This window comes from Necator americanus, chromosome I, assembly GCF_031761385.1.
Source record: "Necator americanus strain Aroian chromosome I, whole genome shotgun sequence".
NCBI classification, from domain to species: domain Eukaryota; kingdom Metazoa; phylum Nematoda; class Chromadorea; order Rhabditida; family Ancylostomatidae; genus Necator; species Necator americanus.
The window spans coordinates 33,137,244-33,149,787 of record NC_087371.1 but is presented as its reverse complement, the minus strand read 5'-3'; the positions used below and the strand labels follow the sequence as shown (position 1 = coordinate 33,149,787).

General features: G+C 41.7%; 1 protein-coding gene across 1 annotated transcript; it reads right to left on the bottom strand.

The window, feature by feature from the left end:
• Positions 1-1,170: 1,170 nt before the first annotated feature.
• On the bottom strand, positions 1,171-10,618 carry RB195_007598 (uncharacterized protein; the record flags this gene model as incomplete). Its single annotated transcript, XM_064181318.1, has 11 exons — positions 1,171-1,803; positions 1,857-2,004; positions 5,797-6,402; positions 7,727-7,837; positions 7,897-8,007; positions 8,095-8,211; positions 8,269-8,390; positions 8,457-8,579; positions 8,992-9,227; positions 9,431-9,535; positions 10,489-10,618. 11 exons carry the CDS (start codon positions 10,616-10,618, stop codon positions 1,171-1,173), a joined length of 2,442 nt encoding a protein of 813 aa, XP_064038117.1.
• Between the last annotated feature and the right edge of the window lie 1,926 nt (positions 10,619-12,544).

The window sequence follows — 12,544 nt, the reverse complement described above, 5'->3', positions numbered from 1 at the left end:
CTGCGTCTCTTCTCTACCTGTGCCTTTTTAAAGGCATCACCCCACGAATGTGAGGTGGCACGGATTTCAGGTGGAGTATTCGTATACGGGATCGTAGATTATGGAGAGGAGGGTGATCCCATCCATTTCTTCCTAATTGCCTTAAAAAACGGCCTGAAATATGCGGCTTCGAGCGTTCCGGGGCGCTGTTTTCTTCAACGAGTTCGGTTGGAGCGCGCCAGCCTTGTGCACGCTCTGCATCTTCCGGGCCGTTTCTTACGGCAATCAGGAAGAAATGGACGGAATCACCCCCCTCTCGATAATTTACGATCCCGTATATGAATACTTTACCTGAAAGCCGTACCATCTCAGATTCGTGAGATGATGCCGTTAAAGAGCATCGTTGCAGCGATGCTTTTTAAAAAATAGTAAGCAGTACTGTATTTTTAACCTGAACAAGCAACATATGACATTCGGAAGAAAAAAAACTGGGCGGAGCTAAGTGGTATAACTTTAGTTGTAATGATTATTATTAGCTTAAAACCATAAACATACAAAAATCATCAACCAAAATCATCAACCGGAAATAAACATCAGCGAATCAAGGCAGTGGAACTATGGCCCCGCCCATACGACTAGAATACTCAGTATTAGTGCTTGGAATCTCATCTCGTTTCAAATGATAACTGATCTTTGATGATATAGCAAAAATATTGATTGATTAGAGATTAGATTTGTCATGTATAGACGTGATAAATGTGGCAAAATGAAAAAAATAAAGATGTTGAGGCGAGAGAAAAAATCGATGAATCCTAGTAAACAACTGAGATGCCTAAAAATTAGGTCTTTGGCACAACATGGAAGATTTGTCTACAGTAACCTGAAATCGTGAGTATGCATTTGATAAATCGATAATCGATGACTGCTATCTGCTATATGTTAAAGAAATAGGCATGATTGTATCTTAAAAATTTGATTTGAACCCAAACTTGGAACCTAGCCACGTTAACTTCTCTACTCCCACAAGGAAATTTAATGCGATATGCTTGGAATTAACGCCAATCTTCTATGTACAAGGAAAGAAAAAATAAAATAAAATAGCTCTGAATATAGATAATCACAAATTATCCACATGAAATACAGTGGAACACCTACGAAAAAAGAACGGAATGATGATGTCATCAATCGATACTAGCAACTTTCCTCCGAGTCAGAAAATAATGACTCCCATCCACGTATGACCAATTTATGTTGATCAGCCACAACTTGTGCTTGTGATCTGAGCACCGCTCTTTTCGACTGTTCCTCGGTTGACGTCAAATCCGATGGCATGATCAGCTGCGCGGAGAACCGCGGCGACTCGTCCACGTACGGTATCACGGATGCCGCTTCAGCACCGCTGTGATCACCTTCGGCAGGTAGCGTCGATATCTCGTGCTCTTCTGGGAGCTCAGGTAATGTGGGAACGGTGGCAGTTATTCGAGGAAACATGAGACCATCCGGATGTGCTTTGCGAACGCGACAGATCGGTCGATACTCCGATAACGTCATTTCTTGTTGTTCCAGGTGCTGCTGGGTTTGAACCCGTTCAACTTCCGGTGTTTTCAGTTCTTCGATAATGTCCGCGACAGGAGCGTATCCAGAACATTCTTCTGATTCACTAGAGTCTTCTTCCTTCAACGTACTTGAACTATCACTTATTTCCGGAGTAACTATCGATTTCGATCGATAATTGTCGAGTTCCTCGTAAATGTGGTCCAACTCCTCGTAAAGATCATCGGATGAAGTTGCCCTAGTGGTTCTGTGTAGTGGGCGAAGTTTAGCCTAAAATAAAATAGGTGTGAACGAACAAGAAGGAAACGATGAGGCAAACATACTTCCTCTGTTTCTTGTGGATTCTTGGTTTCCAGTATATCCGAACGGGTGCGATCAGCTCGAGACGACAGTTCAGAGATCACTGAGTCCTCAGATTCTGCTAATGGCGACAAGACCAAACTATCTCCAAATCCGTAGCCAAGCGCGTCACTGTAATGTGCGACAGAATCCTACATGCAGTTGTCCTGCAACCAGCACCTACACATAACCTGAACCTAAAGCGGAAGCGGTGCGGTGGAGACAGCGGTTGGAATCGAGGTGGGACCATGGCGAACTGCACAGGTGTGTGGCGGTAGCATAGATCCTTACACGATCCCAACCGTTACGCTCCACCGCTCCGCTATGAGCGCAGCCGCTTGCGCAAATGTCCGTGCTTCAGGTCGTTTTGACCCGACTTTACACTCTGCACTTTGATTGCGCACAGCGACTAAACCACTTTTTTGCGCAATTTTTGACCAGTAGATGAAAATTTGCATTTTTTGGAACATTGATTAAAATCAAAAGCGGCACACCACGAATCTGACGTGATGGGGGAATTCGCGGGAAGAGCTAGAGATGGATTGTAGAATGCAGCATCAGGAGTGGTTCCATTCATCTCTTTCTAATCGTCGTAAAAAAAAAGAACCACCTTCCCATCATGGCGGTAGAGTCAATGCAGTCAAACTTTTTACAATTGATAAATGTTTGTGCGGGTCAAGCTTTGATAAGGAGATCGATGCAGCAAAAAACATTTGCTCTGTTGCTACACTTCGAGTTGTTCCACAGATCCAGAATCAAACTCGAACCATATACTACGAATTCATGCACGGCCACAACCCATGCGACGCCACCGCTCATATCTGTGCTGGGTTCAAAAGAGATGCAGTATTTCGCTGGACTCTCGCTCGTTTGTTCGAGCGGTTCAACACGGGAGATATTTCGCTTTAAGTTAGAACCAGTTCACTGGAATGATGAAGCCTTGCGTGACACTCTCAGAGACAAATTCAACGCAACTGCTCGTGAACTGTCGACGATGTGGACTAGGCTGCGTCGGACGTTTTCTCTGCAAAGCAGGAAATGTCGATTCGGAATTAAGTGCCTCTTAGTTGGCGCAAGGGTGAGTGTGTGTAAGTTTTTGCCTCTGCGCGCACAGACACAGAATTTACTCCTCAAAATCATTACAGCAAATGAGAGTTGGTTGTTGTGTGTTAATCGCGTACGGCAGAAAAGTTGGCTCCAGTGTGGCAAACCGCCTCCAAAAGAGCCGAAAGGAGAATTGCATGAAAAGAAAATTGTGTTGGTTGTTGGTGGGATTCCAAGGCGATCCTGCAGTATGGACTGCGTCCACCTGGATACACTGTGACCGCTCAAGACTACTTTTCTGAATTACCGAAAATGACAGACGCATTTCGCCTGAAGTATAAGAAAATAGGCGATTTTGCTCTACTTCATGACAGTGCCGAACCTCACGTGGCAAAAATTACTCGCCAGAAAGTTAACGAGCTTGGCTGGGAAGTTCTACCGCACCCTGATTATTCTCCTGATTTAGCCCACTACTACGATTTGATTCAAGCACTGAAGCTGCATCTACGAGAGAAAACAATAGATGATCAGAAAGAGCTGGAGAGTGAGAATTCGCACTTCTCGGGCTCGAAACCGCCGGAGGTATACACTTCTGAATTTGATAGTATAGCGAAGCGACGAACATACGTAATGGATTATGATAGTCATTATTTTGTTGGTTGATATGTATGAACAAAAAGTGTATAAATGTTTAAAGAAAGTGTAATTTTTTTTTGCAAGACTTTCGGACCAACCTAATGTGTATGTAGAGCAGTACAGATATATTTGTGTACAGGTGGGTCGAAATGACATGAAACCTGGTCCAGTTTCGTAAACGGCTAAAGTCACTGGCGGTTGGGATCAAGGTGGGACCGTTACTCGTAGTTGCAGGTTTCCGTCTCGATCTCACTGGTCCACTTCACCACCTACAGGCACAGCCGCTTATGCAGCTGCACCAGGTTTTGAATCGTTTTTATTCGACTGTAACAGAATGAGGCGATTTTTATGGTCTTCCCACAAAAACGACACGACCGGAGAAGATCACAAGCAACACATCACACACACCGCACGGTTAAATGGTCAGATTTTGGTCTAGCCGCGAGTGGTCACACCAGGGAAAAAATGTACAGGCACTCTCCAGCGTCGGTTACCGAGGAGATCTCGTACTTCCCGCTCAGTGTTGCCGTCTTCTCTTACGACGTATAGTGCGAGGAAAAATATAAAAATAGCTTGAGCTGCCTACCATTTTCTGAATAGTGAATGATTTCTACACCTTTATTTTTTATTCGATCATCTCAATTTCTCGTTCATTTATTTTGCAACTATAGTATTGTCAAAACGACATGAAGCACGTGCACGAATTACGTAGGCGGCTTTGGTGGAGTGTAGCGGCTAGGGCCGTGATGAAACCCTTGTTGGTGGCACCCATTGCTGCAGTTTGCGACGGTCCCACCTAGGTCCCAACTGCTGCCTCCACCACGCCGTTTCGAGTACGTACGGAAATGCACCGCAGCTACACTCGTGATTCGTGTCGTATTGACCCAGCTATATTCTGAATACCGTCAACGAAATCATTTAGCTTTAAAAATCTTCATCATTACCAAAACTATTGGACGAGTTGTCTCGATCCATTACCCATTGGGTCACAAGTTAGAACTGCAGCGGTGTATCCGACTGTGTCTTTCTCGGATTAAAATTCTTCACTGGCACAGCTTCTCTATCCCTTCTTCCTCTATATATGCACCTCCGCATACTAAACGCTATCCGATCACAGTGCGCTGCGCTCGATTATGTTACGTACGTTGCCCGTTCGTTGCCTTCGTTTACAATGTGTTGATAACTTTGCTTCGACTGCTACAGTACACTTTCGATCAAATGTTTACTGTCTTTTTGGGAAAGACAACTGACAGATTGACAGAGAGACAAACAGACAGACATGCGCATAAAGATTTGCTACGTTATCGATGATTAGTGTGGATCTGACAGCTACTCTGAAAGTGCTCTGGTTAGTAATACTGTATTGGCAGCAAGCGTCGTTATCAAAGACATAGCATGGGGAATATTCGAATGAGACAGTCTGATTTCGTCCTGAGCATAACTAATAAGTACCATAAAAATCGATAAGTCAATCAATGCATTTCTCATCAATTAGTATTAAGTAGATGTTCACAGAGGTAGATAGAGTTGGTTAGAATCACTAGGAAATAAGCATCACAAAATCGAAATACTTATATATTCATCAAGGTCGAGGCGGTCAAGGACAATAGATTCTGTCAGAGTATGTACTGTTTTTTTTTCGAACGATCGAATACTTCACATAAGATCAATAATTCGAACAATAGGTAAGAACCGCTAAAACAGCTCGAAGCAAAGCTATCGACACAAGGCCAAGAAAAAACGCTTTGTTTTCGGTCACTCGGATTCATATAACTGACCGTAAACATGCTGGAAAATCGATATATCGATCTATGGCCAAACTGCAGTTTTTTATGAGCTACAGCGGTTCCAACGCAGCCCCAGAAACCATGATGCAACCGAAAACTGCTCAAAAACACATGCACCTCACCCAACATTTTTACTATCGCATGGAAATAGAGACCCTTCATTCACTGATTTTCAAAAAAAAAAAAGAAAATTCTCTTCCATTTAGAACAAGTGTATTTGAAACGTTGAAATGAAAGGAAAGGTGTTCAAACTTCAGAGCAAATTGGCCAATCAATCGATAATCGACTTTCCGGAAGGAGCACAACAAATATGATCGATCATCACCGTTTTCTCTCAGTTATACACGAAGTCGCAAAATTTTCAGAATATGACGAATATCCAAATGAAAGTCAACGATTCCACCGATCATGAAAACATGATAATCGATCTTTCAAGAAAAATCAATAGAAATCTTACAATTGCGCCACCACATTCTGCATGACGTCACGGGTTTGATAGAGGCGGAAAATCTCGCGCGAATTCGCTCGAGTTGGTCCTTCACCGGGTAGACGATTCGGATCCGGATGTTCACCGTAATCGGCAGGTGATACCGTAGTAGTTTTAGTGTATCCAGTAGATATATAACGCTGTCGATATGCAGGTGATTCGCTGCGATGTCGTTGTCGATCCAGATCGTCGCGATGATGATCGCGTCGTCGCCGATGCGAACTTTGTGAACGTCGGGTGGAACGATACCTCTCAGGTGGTTCAATGGACCGATATTGATCGCTTGGCGATGGCTCGGTTGATTTCACGGTCCTGACACGATTTGGTTCAACATACAGTGGACTGGTCTGACTTTTTCTTAGGGAAAAGTCCGAATAGTTCTGTTTTGGTGGATGAGGAAGTGGGACTGTCCGTCGGACTTGTTCATAACCGTTAGAAACCGATGGTTGTAGAATGGGTGTTTCGATGGGTGATCTTGGGTAGTCCAACGTTGGGTCCGGAATCGCTGGATGTGAGACGAGTCCTGGATAACCGCTTGTTGGTGCTGGTGGAATAGGACTTTTCGGGAATGGTGGCCTGAACAAACGAAATAAAATCAAGTGGTAATAAAGGGTAAATAAAATTTTTAATGCTTTTTCTTCATCAAATCGTCTAAAAAGTGCTCAGATTTCTGATTCTAGTTAAATATACTATGGTATATTTTATGTCCAGAGCTCATCATTCTGGTACTCGTCACTTTTGAAAGATCTTTTACTAGTAACTTGGCATACTTTAAAGTCCAGAAAATTTTCGAAAGAATTTCTCAGTTTTTGGCAGTTTCATACAGATATTTAAAGTTATCGGAACCTAATTCAAATAGTTTATTTCTGCACTCAACTATAGAAATGCAACCAAAGGCGGTGAAATTTCAATTTAGTCAAGTTACCAAAAAATCTTGGCCTCAAATAAAATGTCTTTAAGACATCCTCCAAATCAGAAGCACGGCGATTCTTTTACATGACCAAAAACTATGATGCTAAGTGTGGATAATGCTTGAAACCATAATCAGGATCTCATATGTACCCCACACCTGGGGGCAGTAAATCTCTGAAGGAAAATAAGTTCTGGTAAGAACGAAGTCTACGCAAAAGAAACCCCAAGAAAGATCCTTTACAGGCATCACCCTACAAAGCTGGGGTGGTGCGGGTTTCAGGTGGTTATGCCTATACGGGGCCGTAAATTACCTTGAGGAGGGTGATTCCGTCCATTTTTTCCTAATTTCCCTAAAAAACGACCCGAAGGTTCGGCTTCGAGCGCTCTGGGGCGCTATTTTCTACAGCTACTTCTATTGGAGCGCGCCAGCCTTAAGCACGCGCCGTATTTTCCGGGCTCCCCATAATCTACGACCCCGTATAGACATAACCCAACTGAAACCCGCACCACCCCAGATTGGTGGGGTGATGCATTTAAGTGGATCCTAATCGAAAGGTCCTAGAAAATACTGGAAGTTCGAACAAATATTATACTTCACTCGCACATATATGAACATAACCGAAAACTGAAATCATACTGTTTCATATTAAATTTCTGGGAAGACTAGCGAAGAGGTGAGATCGTATGAATAAGTATCACCATAGGATTTAAAGATGTTTGAAGATGTTGTGGAATCCACTCCAAGATGGAGGAATTTCTCGAAAGTTTCCGATTTCTTTACTACTTTTCTAAAGCACTGCGCATCAATAATTTTGTTAGACTGTAATGGTCTTCGTGTTTCCAAGATAACTTTTATTTTAGTAGATGGGTGGTTTAGGGCGTGGCTTTTGACAAGTTGGTGACCAATTACACGAGCGAAAAGGGGACGCCCACTTTCGGAAAATCTTCAAAATTTCAAAATTTGCAAGAAACTTAAGGATGCCTGTACCTAGTGAGGTCCTCTTGCGAACTCGTGATAACCGGATGTGAGACCTGTGAAAATTCGGTTGGTGACTGTACAGTATATGGAGGTTTACTCGGCGTGGTACGTGGTAATATTCTGGAAATTATGGACGAATTCATAACGTATGCCACAAATATGGAAAAAACAATATCTACCTCTCGTCGAACGAATTCACAACAGGAAGCTGGTACTGATGTGAGGACGGCGGATGCGGTACCGTAGTAGCATTTGCGAACGGAGATCGCGGACCCGAGTATGGATCAAACCTTAATTAAAGGTTTAGCAAAATAATCAATACCTATTCCGTGGATGGAACCTGGCAACGGTGAGAAAAGAAAGTGGAAGAAACTCACAAAGTGACTTTCTTTCCGCCACTAGGACCGCCATCGACTAACTTCTCCTTCCACTGAACCGCTTTAGCATGCTGTGCAGGTGTTTGCAGTGGCCGGTCATTGATCAACGTTTCAGTCCTGAAGGAGCACTAATCGATATATCGATCCGCCCAACAATCTCCCAGATATTCTCACCTTTGGCTGACCCATTTCTCGTAACCTGGCCCATTCACCCTAAGCAACTGCGGCCGATCGTCTATGCTGGGAACTGGAGGCGGTGGCAAAGCCACAACTCTTTCCGGATGAGCTGGATCCAACTGAAAAAAGAGATTGACCAGAGTTTTTAGTCGAGAGGACTGATAAGGGATTCCTTACGAACGTACCGGAGTTCGAAACACTTCCACAGTGGTTGTTGTGGTTACGGTATCATTGATAAGCGCATCAGCGTTCTCAGTAGTATTCGATCTGCGGAGGCTTGTCTCAATCGGTATTGGGTCCGATCTTTCCTGAACGTATTGCGAATAACATGCGTATCGATTGAAAATTACGATGAATGAAGTATGTAGGTAGGTAAAATTGAAGTCGAAAACACTAACGATACGCGATTTCTTTGGAAAATTTTCAGTTATAAAGCTCGGTTACTAGTAGCTTAAGCTTTTAGAGACTTGGGTATTCTTTTTTTTTACTAATGATGTAAAAAAAAGCTCACAAATGAGCCAACGTCCCCGTTTGCTTTTATCCAATGGATTTGAGCCTATGAGAATTACCCAAGCCGTCTATTTGCATAGCATCAACGCACAACGCAAACAAAAAGCTCATTTACACAGACACTTGTCGTAAAGTACAAGGACTTGAGAAGTCTAACAAGCTACAGTATTTTAAACACTTGAAAAATCTCTACACATTTAAATTACTCACCGAATTAAATATATTTAAAGTGACTTTCGTCGGTTGAATGAACTCATCCGGTGGCGAATCTCGTCCGTTGAAAGTGTAGACGGGTGATTGCGATGGGGAACGCCTAGGAGGAGGAGGAGGAGGAGCCTGAGGTGAGCGATCCTGACGCGATTGCCGTTGTTGTTGTTGTTGTTGTTGTTGTGTGTCGGGTTGTGGTTGGGGTGAGGTGGCGGTGCTGATGTGAAGTGCTGGCCAACCTGAAGGCGAATAAATACGAGTTATGGCCGGCAACGGCCATATAAATCCATAATAGCCATAATAGAAAAATATGCACAGCTACGTATAAATCATGCTTATGTGGATATAAATCTTCTCGAAGATTGGATATAATACGAGTTTCTGCTTAGAAATACCGGCATACTACCGTACTACCATAATTATTTGCTACCGTAACACATACTTGTTGTTATATTCTCTTGACTTGTTCCCGGTCCCATTGTATGCATTCTCGAACCACTTGGTGTTTCTATTTGTGGGAATTGTGATGGTACATACCATTGTGGACCTGAAAAAGAAACTAAAAATCATTTATAACTTAGGAAATATTTCTACGGAAGGAAAAAAACGACTTCCTGACAGGACGCCCTGCCAATGCTCAAGGAATTTTGTCTGAAACTCGCCTGAACCCGACGTTTTTTTTTATCGTTTCGATTTATAAAACCACCTACATATAGTGGATTACTATGGTTGCACGTACCTGTTGCTAAGTAATGAACAAGACAACATAGAAAAAATATTAGCGCAAAAGTTTTTTTGATAATTTTCCATTTTTTATTTAGTGGAATTAATCGCCGAAGATATTTGTTGCAATTTTAACTCCGCCCACTCCTTACCACTATTGGCCACGTGGATAATAACGCTCCTCCCATTTTCTATAAACGAAAATTTAATCACGGATGCTCCATGAGTCATGGCGCTGAAACAGTTGCCAGAACTAATACGAACTCTTCGAAAAAAGAAATAATTTTTGTAACATGGTTTCATTTTTTTATATCGCTGTATTATAAAATCCGAGGTGAATACGAACCACCATCATCTATGTAAAGATCTTCTTCATCCTTTTGTAATTACCCCTAGAAATCTTTACGTAAAAGAAATTTTAAGTATTTTTTCGGGATTGTTTTTGTGGATTTCAAGCTACTTCTCACTAAATTCTTCACTATCGACAATATAGAACTAAACAATTTATTTTTAACATTTGCGAATGTCTTACTGACTATTATGACTCATCCACATATCATTCATCCCGCTGGACCTATCTTCCCATAAGAAAAGTAAAGAAAAAAAATGAAAGGAAACAGAAGAGAAGAAAAATTTATATGGATTTATGCATCTGGAAAAAAAATCCCCTCGACTCTGCTTACCCAGGAATTTTTTTTTCTGACGGATGAAATATGGCGTCAGATCCGCTCAAAACGTCAGCTAAAGAGAGTATGTGGTGTTTCGTAGCTAGCTAACCTTGGCCTTGAGAGTTCCCTCCTGATCCTGACTGAACACCAGCATGAACAATTACACCATTATGCGCTCCATGTGTGGTGATCGTTGTCTTCATGTTGATGACCATATGGCCAGTTGGCGGTGGCCGCATCGTGTCGTGAAGAAGCGACCCGTGCGTTTATCTAAACCACTTCCACAGCAGACGAGTTATCCTGGAAAATATAAATTTTTCGAGATGAATTCTTTATGAAAACTGCCGCAAAAAAAAAATAACGCAGTAAGATGTCGCTTTACAAAATGCACTCAAGTAAGGTCACACAAATGTTTAGCGTTTACTTTGCAAAGGAGAAAAAAAAAAACAAAAAAACGAAGTGAGTGTCAATATGGTGGTTTGCACAGCAAATACTTAACAAACTCCACTCCTACGACACTCATCAGCATTAGGTTTCAAGTAACTATGTATACTTGGGGGAAAAACCGTTTCTGGATTAAAGAATGATCATCAGGTTAGGAAAACTCAATTTATTATATCTTCCTAGCGTTATTTATCTATTTATTTATTTATTACACTCAAATGCGTGCCCGGAGTAAGAGGAAAGAAATGAATACAAATAAACAATAGAAAATCCAGCAACGAGAAAAGAGTGGAATAAGAATAAGCAGGGAATAAGTTATGCTAATAGTTAATAAGTTACTAAGCTTCAGTTTCGGAGACATTTCAAGCAAATCTGGTCCTAAGCGGAAGAACCCGAATAACTGATATCCATCAAGCCTCCGGGAGTACATGTTTGCACAACGTTTCCCCTACCGGACATTGTTACCTGATCCTAATATACGTAACGTCGATGGGCGTAGTCTTTTCTGCATTAAACACTCAAAATAGAAATTCAACTAGAAATTTCCTCATTCATTAGAAATTCGTTCATTAGAAATTGGAATAAAATCAGTGAGTTTTCTATCTTCATACGAAAAAAACCTTTTTTTTTTTCTTTCATGAAAATTAAAGAGAAAGAATAGCTGGGAAAACTATCACTAGAATTCAACAGAATCCGAGAGATTCCAGCAAAGGAACGAGATGCATTATTGATCGAAGCAGGTCGTAGAAGAATGGTGAAATGACTGCTTTTGTAGATATATAGGTACATTTATAACGAGCATTTTATGTCATAATTGTCGTCGTCGACGACGAAGAATAAATGTTTTTTTTTTCGAGGGACAATGGCCCGGTTTTCAAGACTAATGCGACAGATGGATCGTTGTCCGCTATAATGACTGCATTATTCGCAAAAATCATCATTCTAACTTTCTCGTTGAATATTATTTTGTAGTTTTGTCAGCACAAATTTACTGGTTTCACCGGTCTTTGAGGTTTATTCCTATCCACTTAAAAATTTTCAGAAAGAATTTCATGTTCATCATTCTTGTGCATAGCATGTTCGAGTAACTTTTGGAAGGTGAAGTTCACCTACTCTATTAAATTAGTTGTAGAGTTTATTGTGAGAAAATCAGAAAACTTTGTTTCTTCGTTTGTTTGTTTATCTTTTGAGGGCACAAGCAAAGACAACAACTAGTAGGGTCAAGAAGGAATCAAAGTTTTTCTCAAATTTCGATCAGTGAACGTAGGCTGTCCTAACTTTACAACTATGCAGAGACTCGTCCTCAATATGCTGCCCGAATCGATGGATTTGTTCCTACTGGGATAGCACAGGATAGCACTAGCGTTGATAGAAAGCTGTAGGTAGCAAATAAATAGAGATTTTCCCACTAATTTCCTCAATTATTACAAGTATCTACATTTAGCTATCAAAACTTAAAGGTAGCGTACCACGAAGCTGACATGGTGAGAAAACCCGAGGAAGAAGCTAGAGATAGGGTTGTATGTAGATTACAGAATCAGGGTGGTACCGCTCATTCCTACCCTGGTCGTCGTAAAAAACGGCGTGGGAACCGTTTTAATTCCTACGAGGTGCATTAGAACGCGTCTCTCGGGTAAGTTTACGGGCTCAGGGGTGGTTCTGCTCATTTCTATCCCGGTCGTCGTAAAAAAAACGGTCTGGGAACTGCTTTAATTCTTATG